General features: G+C 31.6%; 2 protein-coding genes, 1 non-coding gene and 1 pseudogene across 3 annotated transcripts; all 4 read left to right on the forward strand.

The window, feature by feature from the left end:
* The first annotated feature begins 1,821 nt into the window (after nucleotides 1–1,821).
* On the forward strand, nucleotides 1,822–2,463 carry LOC141537205 (uncharacterized). The gene has a single exon (XM_074258049.1). The coding sequence runs from the start codon at nucleotides 1,822–1,824 to the stop codon at nucleotides 2,260–2,262; it is 441 nt and encodes a 146-aa protein (XP_074114150.1). The 3' UTR covers nucleotides 2,263–2,463.
* A 6,070-nt stretch (nucleotides 2,464–8,533) lies between these two features.
* LOC141537206 (uncharacterized) lies at nucleotides 8,534–9,930 on the forward strand. Its single transcript, XM_074258052.1, has 3 exons — nucleotides 8,534–8,956; nucleotides 9,131–9,414; nucleotides 9,481–9,930. The coding sequence occupies exons 1-3, from the start codon at nucleotides 8,578–8,580 to the stop codon at nucleotides 9,928–9,930; spliced, it is 1,113 nt and encodes a 370-aa protein (XP_074114153.1). The 5' UTR covers nucleotides 8,534–8,577.
* Nucleotides 9,931–13,553: 3,623 nt separating this feature from the next.
* Nucleotides 13,554–13,708, forward strand: LOC141537290 (5.8S ribosomal RNA). The gene has a single exon (XR_012480903.1). It is a non-coding gene; the product is annotated as a 5.8S ribosomal RNA (ribosomal RNA).
* Nucleotides 13,709–13,953: 245 nt separating this feature from the next.
* The window catches only part of LOC141537291 (large subunit ribosomal RNA), a 6,111-nt pseudogene continuing 3,719 nt past the window's right edge, over nucleotides 13,954–16,345 (forward strand).

Below are 16,345 nucleotides of genomic sequence, written 5' to 3' on the forward strand. Positions count from 1 at the left end.
AGATCAGAAAATGAGATAGAAATAATAACAAACATCATAATAAAAGAATTAAAGACAAAATTCAAAAAAAGAGAAAGAGAACTTGTAAAGATAATAAAAGAAAAAATGGAAAGAATAGCCGAAGAAAATAAAAAAGAAAGAGAAGAGATAATAAAAGAACTGGAAATGAAAATAAGAGAAGAAAATAACTTAAGACAGTTAAAATGCAGACAATGCGAGGATAATAAAGACAGAGAAAGAAATGTAAGACAAACCCTGAGGGAAGAGAAAAGGAAATGGGAAACAGAAAAGGAAGAACTATTACAAAGAAGCTACAGACATGACGATATACTAGAAGGCATGGAAAAGGAGCAAAGAAGACTAAAAAGAGTGATAAAAGAACAAGAGGAAATAATAAAAGAGAAAAGTAAATACAGAAACGAAGACTACATGTCGGAGGAAGTGTCAAGAGGAGTGGTAGAAATAAGAAAAAATAACGGAAAAGGAAGTGAAAAAAGAATAAATAGAGAAGATTACCGACAAAAAGGAGAAACAGAAAACCGAGACAGGACAAACGATGAGAAAGGAGCCAAAGCAAAGAAGATCGACGGAAAGGAAGAAAATGGCGAAAAAGAAATAAAAGAGCCAAAAAAACTAACAGAGGAAGAATACAGAGAAGAAATGAAACAAAGGGAAAGGAGAAAAGATAGGATATATATAAAACACAACTGCCTTAACAACAGAGAGGCGAGAAAAACGATAGAACAAAAAACAAGACAAAAAATAGAAGACGGAATGATAACCTACAGCAACGTTGGAATAATGGCAGTAAAAATGAGAAGCATTGAAGAAAAAGATGAACTAATGAAGAATAAAGCAAAGCTAATAGGAACCAGTATATACATAGAAAACGACGTAACGGAAAGAATAAAAGAGGTGCAAAAGTACTTGAGAGATTTGGAAAGAAGAGAAAATGGAAATGGAAAATCGGCAAAAGCAACATATATGAGAATATGTGTGGATTACCACTGGAGCTTCTGGGACGAAAGAAGAGGTTTAGTAGACGATTGGAAGAGAAATGAGAGAAATGAATGACGTAGAAAAGGTAAAGAAAAAAAAGAAGAAGAAAAGGAAAAAAACATGGAAAGAAAAAACTTAGATACACAGAGTGAAAGAGAAGAAAATACGAAAAATGAAAAATACAAAAAAAATTCAAAAAAAGAAAAATACAAAAAAAACTCAAAAAATGAAGAAAACAAAAATAGAAAAAAAACAACAGAACTGAAGAACAGAAAAAAGAAGAAAAATGAAATAGACAGGGGAATAAAAAAAAAAAGATCAGAGAGAGGAAAAAACAAATAGATGCAAAATCATAAGCTGGAACATAGCAGGAAATAAAGACATCGGCGAAATAAATGAGTTTATAGAAAAGTATGAAATAGTGTCGCTACTGGAAACATGGGGGGAAGAAAAAGAAAAAGAAAAGATAATGAATAAATTAAGCAGGAAAATGAAATGGTGGTATAAGAGTGCAACAAGGAAGGAAGATAGTAAAAGAGGAAAAGCAAGTGGGGGACACTTACTAGGAATAAAAGAAGAAATCAAAGAAGAGTGGAATACAGAAGAATGGGAGCATGGATTTAAACTAATAAACAAGAAAGAAAGTGGAAAAAAAAAATTAAAAAAATAGTCAATGAAAACATATACAAACTGGAAAAAATAATAATAATAGGGGATTTAAATGCAAGAATCGGAGAGTATAAGATAGAGGGATGTGATGAGAACAGAGTTAGAAAATCAACGGACAAGAAAGTAAATGCAGAAGGAAAAAAACTGATAAAAATGTGCGAAGAAGTTGGAATAAAAATAATAAACGGAACTAAAAAAGGCGATAAAGAAGGAGAAGTAACGTTTATAGGAGGCAAAGACGAGAACCAATGCTCAGTATTAGATCTGGGGTTAGCGATAGACAGGGGAGGAGAAGATGGAGTAGAAAACTTCAGAATATTAAGAAGAATTGAATCGGACCACTTACCAATAGAACTAGAACTAAAAAGAACAGAAAAGAATGAAGAAAAAAAAGAGAAAGAAAAAGAAGAGACAGAAGGACTAATAAAATTAGAAGAAGACAAACTAAAATGGAAAAAAGAAAAAGCACAAGATTATAGTGAAATAGCATATGAATTATGGAGAGAAAAAAAAGAAGATAATAATGAATTTGAATGGAGTGATATCAAAGAAATAATAAAAGAGGCAGCAAAAAAAAAACAAAAACGTACATAAAAAACAAGAAAGCCCTTGTGGAAATAATTCTCTGAAAAAACTCTTGACAAGTCTTTATAACTCTGAATAAGACTTTTCGAAATTCTTCACATCCCTAACTAAGTGAAGGAAAGACTTAATAAGTCTTCAAAACTCTGCAATACTCTTCAAAAGTCAAATTTTCCCTGCAATTTCGGAATTTCTCAAAGAGTTATTAAGACTTGATAAGACTTGTTCAGTTTTACAGGAAAAGAAGAAAATATTTCTTTTCAAAAAAATTACGTATCAGAATTAAATAAAACTATAAAAAAGAATTAATGCATGTTTTAAAAAAATTTTTTTAAATAATATTTTCATCACGAAAATACTTTGATGGGCATCGAATCACTCATAGTTGAGCAAGTCAAAACATCAACAGCAAATGAAGTGCACTTGCTGTTGGAAACAGATATTACTCAAAGAGTAAATCCAATCGGTATTTAATTTGGACTATCAAATATTAAAGTCAACTTTCTAGGTAGGAAAGAATTTTCTAACCACATGCCACCTATTAGAAACTAAGAACACTCAAAGATTCTAACTGTAAATTCGTAAACTAAAATATGTTAGGTATCAATTAATTCCAGCAGATAGCGTGTGGATAGAAAATTCATATTTTCTATATCTAGATAAGCAATTTTTTTGAAAAGAAATATTTTCTTCTTTTCCTGTAAAACTGAACAAGTCTTATCAAGTCTTAATAACTCTTTGAGAAATTCCGAAATTGCAGGGAAAATTTGACTTTTGAAGAGTATTGCAGAGTTTTGAAGACTTATTAAGTCTTTCCTTCACTTAGTTAGGGATGTGAAGAATTTCGAAAAGTCTTATTCAGAGTTATAAAGACTTGTCAAGAGTTTTTTCAGAGAATTATTTCCACAAGGGAGGAAAAGGATGGAAAAGACAAAAAAAAGAATGGTTCAATGAAAACTGCAAAAAAAAAAGGGAAGAAGTTTGGAGAGCACTAAAAGAAATGATGAGAAATTTAGAGAACAAAGAAAACAAGAAGAACCTGGCAAAAGCAAAAAGAGAGTATGGAGATGAAATAAACAAAGCAAAAGAAGATTGGTGGGAGGAAAGAAAAAAAGAAATAGACAAAACGAGAGACATGGCAAAATGGTGGGAAGCAATAAACAGATTTAGAGAAAAGAAAAAGAACAAAAACAGAGGGGAAAAAATAAGTGGGGAAAAATGGGTAAACCACTTCACGAAAATACTAAATGGAAAGAAGTGTGAAGAACAAAAGGAAAAAGAAAATGAAAACAGAAGTACGCAAGAAGAAGAAAGCGAAGACGGGAGAATGGATGAAGAGTTCGGAAGAATAGAAATAAATAATGCAATAAGAAGACTAGGCAACAATAAAGCTCCAGGAGAGGACGGGATAACATCAGAATTTATAAAGAACATGACAAGAGAAATGGTGGAAGAATTAAGAAAAATAATAAACAAAATGTGGAGAGAAACCAGACTACAGGAGGGATGGGATAAGGCAAGAATAATACCGATATATAAAAGTGGAGATGAGAAAGACACAGGAAATTACAGAGGAATATCACTGCTAGACATAGGATACAAATTATTAACTACAATGATGGCAGAAAGAATAATGTGTTGGACAGACAGAGAAGGAAAAATAAGGGAAAGCCAAGCAGGGTTCAGAAAAAAAAGAGGGGCAAGAGATCATATATTCACGTTAAACGCAATTATAAATAAAAAAATAGAAGAAAGAAAAAAACTATATGTGTGCTTTATTGACTTGGAAAAAGCATTTGACACTGTAGACAGAAAATTATTATTAGAAAAACTATGGAAAATTGGAATAAAAGGAAAAATGTACAAGATGATAGAAAGAATATACGAAAAGACAATGAATGAAGTAATAGTGAATGGAGCAAAATCAGAAGAATTCGAAGTAAATCAAGGTGTAAGACAAGGCTGTGCGTTAAGTGCAGTCTTGTTCAATATATTTATAGATGACATGGAAGAAAAAATTGAGAAAAAAAACATAGGAGGAACAGTAATAGGAAGAAAAAAAATCTTTATGATCAAGTACGCTGATGATGGAGCAGCTGTGGCTGATACTCCAGAAGGACTAAAAGAAATGATAAGAGAAATAGAAAAATACACAGATAAAAACAAACTAAAAGTGAACGCGAAGAAGACAAAGATAATGATATTTAGAAATGGGGGAAGAAAAATAGAAAAAGAATGGAAGTACAAAGGAGAAAAATTGGAAGTAATAAACAGCTTCAAATATCTGGGATACAAATTCACCACAAAGAATAGTTCAAGTGAACACTTGAAAGATATGAAAAACAAAGCAAATAAAATAGCGAATGCAACATGGGGACTAATAAAAAGAACGGAAAGAAACAACATAAGAGACAGAATATAATTATACAACACCCTAGTGAGATCAGGATGTGTATATGGAGTAGAAACATGGGGAAATGAAAACATAAAAGAAGTAGAAATAATACAGAACAAATTGAACAGAATGGCAATAGGAGTAGGCAGAAATACTCCGAGTTGCATAGTAAATCAGGAAATTAAAAGTGACAGAATAGAAATGGTAATAAGAGAAAGATTTTGGCGATATATAATAGAAATAACAAGAATGGAAGAAGAAAGATGGCCGAGAATATGCTTAAGAGAAGAAATGCGAGGAATATTAAATAAAAAACCGACAAGATGGGGAAAAAAAACGGAAGAACTAGCGAAGAAAATGAATTGCGAAAATGTGATAAAAAAGATATTCAACAGAGAAGACACAGAAGAAATAGAAACAGAAATAAAGAAAGGACTAGAAGAATTAAAAGAGCAGATAAAAAAAAAGAACTAGAAAAAATAGAAAAGTCAAAATTCAGTGAAATATACAAAGAGATAATAGAAGATAACGAAACAGACAATTATTGGGAGGAAAAAGGAATAAAAAGTAACGAAAAAGAAGTGTGGGCAAGATGGAGATGTGGAAACTTCACGAGAGCGGGTAAAAAAGGAATAAAAGACTGGAAGTGTAGAATATGTAATGAAAAAGAAGAAAACATAGTACATATCCTAACTTGCAAAGAAATAATAAATAAATTAGGGGACGAAAATAAGGCGATATTAAGCGATCTGTGGGAAATAAATGAAAGTGAGAGTAAAGTGAAAGAAAAAATAATAGAAATATCAAAGGGTCAAATAAACAAGAATGTATGTAAAGTGCTGAAAGAAATAGAAAATATTATAAAAAAGATAGAATGAAAGAGAATGAGAGAAAGTGAAGGTAAATAAAAAGAAAGTGAAAATTAATAATATGGTGTAAAGCAAATAGCAATAAATATTGTAACATTAACATAAAATAATATATATTTTTTAATAAGATTTGTAACCATAAATGTATAAAAGAGATAAGAGAAATAAGCAAAATTCAAGGTTAATGTATAAAAATATGTAAGAAAGAAAAAATTAAGGGAATGAAATAAGTAAGTAAGACGAGGGAAAAATGAAAGTAAAAATAGAGATAAGAATTGGAAAAATATATATAGAATAAGAAAATAAAATGAAAGGAAGAAATGTATAAAATGTATATAAAAACTTTGTAAAACACTATTTTAGTGATACAAATAAAAAGCTATCTATCTAGTGTGAATTGTTTTCATTACTTTTTCAGCTGTGGACTGGGATACTCCTAAATGTATCCAGCAGGTGTCACTATGTGCCAGAAAGGCGCGAATTTCAATTCATTTTAAATATTATATTAAAATTAATTCAAATTTATTGTACTCATACATAATCCTAATGCATGCCCGGCTGTAAGCTGTATTGCTTTTAGATGCACCTGGCATGTCTGAAAAATTAAGCTGTAATTTTGAATTTAAATTCATTGATTATTTCTTTACATGTATTTGTAAAATAATTAACACAACTTTATTTTATAAGACTTTTTATTATTTTATTTTTTTTTAATACTTGTATATTTGTGTCTTTATCATAATTATTGTTATAGAGATATTATTATTATTATTATTATTATTATTATTATTATAGTTATGAAGATTATTATTTAATTAATCTAACATCCGGCCCTCAGTCGAAGGAATTCTAAGTAAACACATAGCGACGACTAATATAAATTATAGTAGTTATAATTTCAAAAAACGCGGGAAATTTTAAAGTTAAAAATTCATATGAAATTTTATTATTATCATTGCAATAATAATAATAGCAATTATAATTCTTCCTGTTTAGAAAAGGATGCTAAATTATTAGTTATTAAGAAAATTATTCATTTTTATTCCAAATAGCGCGCGAAAATTCAATTTTCAAAATTTTATTATTATATTTATAACATCTTATTCCTTGAAGAGGAAGGATGCTATAATAAAATAATAATTATTATTTGTTAATACCGATGTACATTAGGGTGGGTCAAAAAAATCGAATAATTTATTTTTGACTTTATACTCTGAAAAATAGGTTCGTAGACACCTAAAAAGAATTCTCTCCAAGTATAAGCTCTTAATTATAACGGGAAGGTCCTCCGCTTTGCGGGTTTCTATTTTTTTCGAATAATCAGATAAAAAAATTTATATCTCGCTTCCAACTGCTTGGAAAAATATTCCGTGGCATAGATTTTGTGAGAAATTGAATGCTTTACAAAAAGGTCTCTTATGACTTTTTCAAAAACTTAACCGATTAAAAGATATTCATAGTTGAAGTTTGGCTATTTTAAGGAAAATATTCGTTTTTATTATGAATTTTATAAGTCGATGAAAAAAATTATTTCGGATTGCGGAACTCATGATTTTGTAGGAAATTTACTGCTCTACAAAAATGGTCTCTTATGATTTTTGATTAAGTGAAGCCGTTACGAGATATTCATCGTCAAACATTAACGAATATCAATATTTCCAGTTTTTGATCAATAATTCGATAAATTTTAATTTAAACTATGAGTTTCAGGAAAATTTACATAAATTTAAATTTCTATCATAAAAGTCACTCCTACAGGAGTTATTTGTTCAAAAATTCACTAAGAAGTTTTTGTTCTAATGATATTTTTGTAAGCTTTATTTGTAATAATTTAAAATGTCAATTGCATTGGCATTTCATATTATTACGGTTGTTTAGTATGTATTTTCAAATTTTATTCTACCAATTATACATAAATTTTTTTGTGAGAGAGGCTTTTTGTTCTGAATTACATTACTTCTTCTGTTGGTACTCTAACGCTAGCGCCACCTATGTTGTTTTTCTTAACTATCTTCGTTGTCTACTTTTTTATCAGTACATTTTCAGTGCTCCAAAAACTCATCATTTCGTATACATGATAATAACAATTTTTTCGAAATAAGTCATTTTCTCATTATATAAATTCATTTATTATCAATAATTCTACAATGAATAAAGAAATAGGTTTAATCGGTATACCTGTGCAAAAACTCACTGACCGTAAGTTACCAAAAGTGAAAGAGGTTATGAGAGTGTTTTTCTATCAACTTAAAGTTTTAAAGTTTTCAATCAAACAAAGTGCAAAAATTCAGCTGACAAGGTTATTGAATTGTGGAAAATAAATCAGATCCCTACGAGTGAAGCTCCTAATGTAGTCAAAAAAATTCTCCGTTTTCATAGTGAGTGGTTGAAATTACAAAAAGATTTTAATAAGAAAAGTGATAAGGTAAAGGAAAAGGAGTTTCAGACTGATCTTGAACAATTATTCGACATTGTAAGTAAAAATTTCCTAAAAGGGGTGGATGATAACATTAGGAAGTTGTATTTGGATCAAAAATTCTGTACACACAAAGAGATTCTTTCGAATATTGTACCTGCGTCAAACTCAACTACAGATATGATGGAAATCGATGAAAGCAGTAAGTATCTGAGATAAATAATTGTTATAAATTCAGGTAGGAGTGTAAAACTTCCTTTATATTTATTATAAACAATGAGAATATCATTTTTCTACTTTACTTGCATTATAAATATCAGTATTCCTACGTATGACATTTGACTCGACGGTTTCTGGTACTCATGTTTAATTGCTTCTCATCATAATGAATAAGTGTTGGAAATTTTGTCTGTTTAATTTAAAAATGAACTCTTATTACAGACTTGAATCAGCCGTCTACCAGTCATGGGATTGTTTTAAGTGGAAAATCAGAATCATTCTCGACGCATACATTAAGTGGAACCACAAATTCTGGATCTGATTTGGAGTATAAACCCCCAATTCCGACAAAACGAGCAAAAATAAATGTCTTAACTGCTGAAGTCGTTTCTGCACTTGACAGAGCTAATGTCAGCAGTAGAAACGCGATGTTCATTATTGCTCCGGTTTTATCAGCTGTTGGTATAAAAATTGAAGATACAACGCTCAGCTATAGGTCCATCCAACGAGCTCGTATGGTTCAAAGAAAAGACATTGCTCAAGGATTAAAAGACAATTTTAAAACACACGATAAATACGTAGTGCATTGGGATGGTAAAATGCTAAATGATCTAATTGAATCCAAATCTGTGGAACGACTACCGGTTCTTTTAACTGCGTATGGTACTGAACAATTACTTGGAGTTCCAATAATGAATTCTGGGACGGCAGTTAATCAAACATCCGCCATTTTATCAACATTGAGTGAATGGGGTATTATTAAGTATGTCAAGGCGATGTGTTTTGACACTACGGCTGTTAATACAGGTAATCAATCAATTACAAAAATATTTTATTGTTGTCATTCTAGTTTAATTTCTATTTCTTACTGAATTTTACTATCAAAATGTATTAATCGTTTACTCGTTTGGATTTGAAATATAACCATTGATTTTTCTTAAATACTAAATTTAACGATAGTCATTTATTATTGTTCTACAGGAATTCACAACGGTACATGTAAGGAAATTGAAAAGATTTTGGGAAGAGAGTTGATCTGGTTATCATGTCGTCATCACATTTTTGAGATCGTATTAAGGGGCGCATTTGAAGTATTTTGGCCTGTGTCATCTGGGCCAAATGTACAGATGTTTGGAAGGTTTAAAAAATTTTGGGATGATATAGATATAACTAATTATAAATCTGGTGTTGAAGATGCTGTTGTTGCTGATATCATTTCGAATAAAAAAGATGAAATCTCTAGTTTTATTACGAAATCTTTACAGGTATGATTTAACTGTGATTTAAATTATAAAAATTTCGTTATTTTTGACAAATTTTATTTTTGATAGTTACTACAACCCCGAGACGATTATAAAGAATTATTGGAATTATCATTGATTTTCCTTGGAGAAATGCCTCAAGAAAAGATTTCTTTCAAACGTCCTGGTGCTGTTCATCATGCTAGATGGATGGCTAAGGCCATTTATAGTTTGAAAATGTATCTATTCAGAGATGAATTCAAACTCTCTCAGAAAGAATTGCATGGTCTTCGTCATTTCTGTATTTTTATAGTCACATTGTATTTAAAAGCTTGGTTTTCATCAACTTCTGCAACAACTGCTGCTTATCATGACTTGCAGTTTATGAAAAATTTATTGGAGTACAAAAATATCAATCCTTTGATTTCTTCAGCTACGTGTGAAAAAATGATTTCGCACTTATGGTATTTGAGCGATGAACTTGCCATTTTATCACTGTTTGACGATGGCGTTCCATTAGAAGTAAAAAAGTATTGTTGAAGCTGTTAATACTCGTGAAGGTACAGATTCTAAAGCTAAAAGATTTGTAATTGCTAAAAAGATTTGAATTCATTGGCGCAGAGAACTCTGAGTGACTTTGTGTCTAAAAAGTCATTAAATCTTTTCAAAATCTTCGATCTACCGTATGACTTTCTTGATGTCGATGTTGAATTATGGCCTACTAATGAGAGTTATCTCGAAAATAAAGAATACTTTCAACAACTAAAAGTTGTCAATGATTCAGCAGAGCGAGCTGTTGCATTAGTCAGTGAATATAATCAATGCTTGACAAAAATGAAGAACAATTCCAGTACTTATTGCAAGTTGTCAAAGAACATCAAAAACATTCCCAAATTGTAATAAAAGAAATTATTTATAGTAATAGCGTACTGTTATGTTAAAAATATAGACAATTATATTGCAATTGATAATTCAATAAAAAATTTATCTATAAAAAAGTTAAATACTGGTTGTTTCTCACTTGATTCAATACTTTTCATATTAAATTTGACAAAGAAATATGTCATTCACTTCAAATTAAACTATAATCATTGGCTATATGTCGAAAAAATGCTCTAATTTCTTGTTTTAATGCAATCAAACAAGCTCAAGACTGAAAACAATATTAAAAAATTGTTTATAACATTTCTTTATCGATCGAAACTCAAATTTATGTAAATTTTCCTGAAACTCATAGTTTAAATTAAAATTTATCGAATTATTGATCAAAAACTGGAAATATTGATATTCGTTAATGTTTGACGATGAATATCTCGTAACGGCTTCACTTAATCAAAAAATCATAAGAGACCATTTTTGTAGAGCAGTAAATTTCCTACAAAATCATGAGTTCCGCAATCCGAAATAATTTTTTTCATCGACTTATAAAATTCATAATAAAAACGAATATTTTCCTTAAAATAGCCAAACTTCAACTATGAATATCTTTTAATCGGTTAAGTTTTTGAAAAAGTCATAAGAGACCTTTTTGTAAAGCATTCAATTTCTCACAAAATCTATGCCACGGAATATTTTTCCAAGCAGTTGGAAGCGAGATATAAATTTTTTTATCTGATTATTCGAAAAAATAGAAACCCGCAAAGCGGAGGACCTTCCGTTATAATTAAGAGCTTATACTTGGAGAGAATTCTTTTAGGTGTCTACGAACCTATTTTTCAGAGTATAAAGTCAAAAATAAATTATTTTATTTTTTTACACACCAAATATATATATATATATATATATATATATATATATATATATATATATATATATATATATATATATATATATATATATATATATAAATTAAAATTTCATTTTTCTTACAGTATGGAGTAATATTAATGAAATTTTATATAAATAAGCCACATATACTCTTTCGTTCGCATTGCTAAACTAAATTATCAATTTGAAGCTTTCCATTCCGTAGAAATTTGAAAAACATTTTAACAATTTTTGTAATCAAGAACATTGTCAATTCAAATTTAATACTTCAATGCTCAATAATTTGATGACAATAATAATAATAATGATGATAAATATTATTATTACTATTATTTTTATCATTAATTTATTGTTACCACAATAATTATTATCAGTATTATCTTCGTTGATATTGTTAGTATTGTCATTATTATTATTATTATCATTATTTGTATTATTATCTATTTTTATTATCATATTTTTGTTTATGAATAACACAATTCGTATAAATCATAATTAACATTTGTTTTGAAAAGAATATCGTCGTTTAAAATTTCCGCTCAATTCGACTGAAACGCCACCTACATCTGTACACCGCTCGAACAGAATCACTTAGACTTTAATTACCTGACTTTCACGAAGAAAGTAAAACTAAACAATTTGAGCTCTTTTAAGTAATGGCTCTAGTCAATAAATAAATTCTAATCAGAAGAGAATATATCATTCAAAAAAGTACATATGTAAAATTGTTCGATAGTTCATTCTAGAGATTTTATATTAAAAAGAAACTTTAACATTTTTTATAATTAAAAAAACTGTTGATTAAAATTTTGTATTTTTCCCGCGGAAATTAAAAGTTCAGAATTAAATTAATTATTGCAGGTTTTGCTATACTCATAATATGAAGGGTTGATTGTTGCTCAATTTTAAAGCTCAATTACGAATGAAAAAACGAATTTGTTTTTCTCATAGTACCAAATAGCAAAAAAAAAACTAAATATGAATTAGCTCCATACTCTTAGGTTTTGATTGATCAATTAAATCAATTGAAAACTTTACATTTTATATCAATATTAAAAAATTTCTAACATTTTTTTCCATTATACTTATGTTTATTATTATCTTATGACTAGTATCATCGTTATTGATCTCAGTATTGTCGTTATTATTATTTATTGTCATTATCATGTCGTTATTAATAAATAGCAGATTGCATGGAACTCATAATTAATCTTAAAATCATAATTAATAGATAGATACATTGGAATTGTATATATTTCCATGCTCATGATATACTTTACCAATCACATTATGGATAGTTTGCAACACAGATTTGATAGATTTTTCTACTAAATTAAAAAATAGTATTTGTCTACACTCAATTTCAGAAAAACAACTTTTCATATGAGTTCTTTTAGGCTTTACTTCCAACACAGAATCAAAAATTCTATATTTGACATATTTGAATTCGAATTACGCGCTCGATTAATAAACGTGACTTCTGGAGAAAAAAACTTACTGACTACTCAGAATAAAATCGATAATTATAGCGCGGGGCATTAACGCCCAGGCTAATGTTTTCATAAGTACAGTGGAAACTGTATAAAGTTACGCAGGTTGTCTTTCTTTTCATTACAAAATTTTTTCTTAGTATACTAACTACTTATGGGTGCTAAAGTTTTAGAACCTACGTAAAGTAAGTATAGTTAGTAGATAAAGTTAAGTGCTACCAACTTCGAAATAACAAAATTCGCCCTAAATTTGTAAAATCTCTCGTAGAATCGAAAACAGGCGCAGGCAAAAATTTTCATATTTGAAATATATTAAATAATTGTTCATACCCAATAGTTTTTTATAATATGTGTAAAATCCGTAGATAGAAACTTAATAGAAATAGTGAAAGTGTCAGGTGTCTTGGCTATAATAATGAAATATAGACCCAAATATGTAAGAAGGTTATAATGACATAAGATAAGAGAATAGAGACACGTTGTCTCACGCCATATGTTGGACGTGTACTTGGCGCGAGACACTAACGTGTCTCCGGATTATTTAAAAAAATGCGAAAGCATATTATAAAATCTTACAATTGTGGATTATTTTATAGAGTTGCTTTGTGCTTTTGATTATATTTAGACTTTTATAATTCATGGTAACCTATCGTAGAATAATTTAAAGAATAAGTTAAAGACTGTGTATATGAATTCAAGGTTTTTAAATGAATACTCGCCATGAATTAATTTATTATATTTACAAAGCTTCATTGCCATATGCATCTTTTGATGTATAGATGGCGATTTTACTTTGATTATATTATTATTTTGTGTCAAAGTAAAAGACATTTTGTCATTGATTAAAATTATGTAACATGTATAACAAAGAAAATGATAAATTTTCTACGATTTTCTAAGATTGATTATCCTGAACGGTGGATCACTTGGCTCGTAAATCGATGAAGAACGCAGCTAATTGCGCGTCAACTTGTGAACTGCAGGACACATGAACATCGACATTTCGAACGCACATTGCGGTCCACGGATCCAATTCCCGGACCACACTTGGCTGAGGGTCGTTTATTATATAAAAACTGCTTACAATTACTTGTAATTGTACTAGCGATGGATGTGTATAAACTTTAAATGAATGTTTTTCATTGTCTCAACATTTTAATTATATAAATAAGACAATGTCATTTTAAATTATTATACATACTCGATTTAATGAAATGTCATTATAATCGTTTATCGAGTCTATGAATTATATTAATAAAAATCCAGACCGATGAATAATTTTTATTAAATCGTTATACTACTTTCACGACCTCAGATTAAGTGAGACTACCCGCTGAATTTAAGCATATTATTAAGCGGAGGAAAAGAAACTAACAAGGATTTCCTTAGTAACTGCGAGTGAACAGGAATTAGCCCAGCACTAAATCCCGTGGTTCTGCCACTGGGAGATGTAGTGTTTAGGAGGAATCATTAACCCGAGGTACATTATCATGTCCAAGTCCATCTTGAATGGGGCCATTTACCCATAGAGGGTGCCAGGCCCGTAGTGACTGGAAATTATTTCGGGTGATTCTCTCCTTAGAGTCGAGTTGCTTGAGAGTGCAGCTCTAAGTGGGTGGTAAACTCCATCTAAGGCTAAATATTGTTACGAGACCGATAGCGAACAAGTACCGTGAGGGAAAGTTGAAAAGAACTTTGAAGAGAGAGTTCAAGAGTACGTGAAACCGTTCAGGGGTAAACCTGTGAAATCCAAAAGATCGAATGAGGAGATTCATCGTCAGCTTATTCAGTATTAATGCAGGCTATGATGTGATAATAGAATCCTTGTGGTCACTAGATTATACTTGCTTGTATTATTTTTGCTTGGTATGTCGGCGTGCACTTCTCCTCTAGTAGAACGTCGCAACCCGTTGGATGTTTATCTATGGCTTGAATGGTAGCCTTTGATATTTTTTATATTGAAGACCTTCGATGTCCTGATAAACTGTTTGACGATATACATATATGGTATTGAGCCGCAATTATTTGCGTTAGACTTATCGCAAGTATGGCTTTATTCTAGTAGTGCGGATCTGATGCCGTCGCTGGACAAAGTCTACTGTTAGTTGGTAATGTCTTTAACTGGCTTATTTACCGGTTAGCGATGCTACTGCTTTGGGTACTTACAGGACCCGTCTTGAAACACGGACCAAGGAGTCTAACATGTGCGCGAGTCATTGGGATATATTTATATAACTCAAACCTAAAGGCGTAATGAAAGTATAGATTGTCTTAAGACAATTGAGGGAAGATGGGTTACGTTACGATGTAATCCCGCATTCCCAGGACGTTCTATTCTCATTGAGAAAGGGCGTACCTAGAGCGTACACGTTGGGACCCGAAAGATGGTGAACTATGCCTGGTCAGGATGAAGTCAGGGGAAACCCTGATGGAGGTCCGTAGCGATTCTGACGTGCAAATCGATCGTCTGAACTGGGTATAGGGGCGAAAGACTAATCGAACCATCTAGTAGCTGGTTCCCTCCGAAGTTTCCCTCAGGATAGCTGGCATTTATTATTATTGAGTCTCATCTGGTAAAGCGAATGATTAGAGGCCTTGGGATCGAAACGATCTCAACCTATTCTCAAACTTTAAATGGGTGAGATCTTTGGCTTGCTTAAATATATGAAGCCATGAGATTTCGGATCAAAGTGCCAAGTGGGCCATTTTTGGTAAGCAGAACTGGCGCTGTGGGATGAACCAAACGTGGAGTTAAGGCGCCTAAATTAACGCTTATGGGACCCCATAAAAGGCGTTGGTTGCTTAAGACAGCAGGACGGTGGCCATGGAAGTCGGAATCCGCTAAGGAGTGTGTAACAACTCACCTGCCGAAGCAACTAGCCCTGAAAATGGATGGCGCTGAAGCGTTATGCCTATACTCCACTGTCAATAGCATGTGAAACATATTTATTATGTTATGAAGTTTTGACAAGTAGGAGGGTCGCGGTGGTGTGCGCAGAAGGGTCTGGGCGTGAGCCTGCCTGGAACCGCCATCGGTGCAGATCTTGGTGGTAGTAGCAAATACTCCAGCGAGGCCTTGGAGGACTGACGTGGAGAAGGGTTTCGTGTGAACAGCAGTTGGACACGAGTCAGTCGATCCTAAGCCCTAAGAGAAATCTTATAATAACATGGTGTTATAATTATATTTAAACAAAACAACACACCTGTTGGGCGAAAGGGAATCCGGTTTCTATTCCGGAACCCGGCAGCGGAACCGTACATAATTCGGACACTCGCAAGGGTGTTCGTCGGGGCAACCCAAAATGACCTGGAGACATCGACAGGAAGTCCGGAAAGAGTTTTCTTTTCTGTATAAGCATTCGAGTTCCTTGGAAACTTTTAGCAAGGAGAAAGGGTTTGGAATGCGAAGAGCACCGCAGTTGCGGCGGTGTCCGGATCTTCCTCTCGGACCTTGAAAATCCAGGAGAGGGACACGTGGAGGTGTCGCGCCGGTTCGTACCCATATCCGCAGCAGGTCTTCTCCAAGGTTAAGAGCCTCTAGTCGATAGGATAATAAAGGTAAGGGAAGTCGGCAAAATGGATCCGTAACTTCGGAATAAGGATTGGCTCTGAGGAACGGGGCGTGTCGGGCTTGATAGGGAAGTGAGTTGACTGACGTGCCGGGCCTGGGCGAAATGAATGAGCAATCAGGAATTGAG

The sequence above is a fragment of the Cotesia typhae genome, unplaced genomic scaffold, assembly GCF_013202065.1.
Source record: "Cotesia typhae breed Kobodo isofemale line unplaced genomic scaffold, CoteBio_Ctyphae scaffold_70, whole genome shotgun sequence".
NCBI lineage: Eukaryota > Metazoa > Arthropoda > Insecta > Hymenoptera > Braconidae > Cotesia > Cotesia typhae.

What these genes read in the sequence shown, in the direction of transcription:
- LOC141537206 (XM_074258052.1), top strand. Translation starts at nt 8,578, where the DNA reads ATGTTCATTATTGCTCCGGTTTTATCAGCTGTTGGTATAAAAATTGAA. An exon ending in CACTACGGCTGTTAATACAG is followed by an intron (nt 8,957 to 9,130) that starts GTAATCAATCAA and finishes ATTGTTCTACAG; the next exon opens with GAATTCACAACGGTACATGT. An exon ending in TTATTACGAAATCTTTACAG is followed by an intron (nt 9,415 to 9,480) that starts GTATGATTTAAC and finishes TATTTTTGATAG; the next exon opens with TTACTACAACCCCGAGACGA.
- LOC141537205 (XM_074258049.1), top strand. Translation starts at nt 1,822, where the DNA reads ATGTGCGAAGAAGTTGGAATAAAAATAATAAACGGAACTAAAAAAGGC.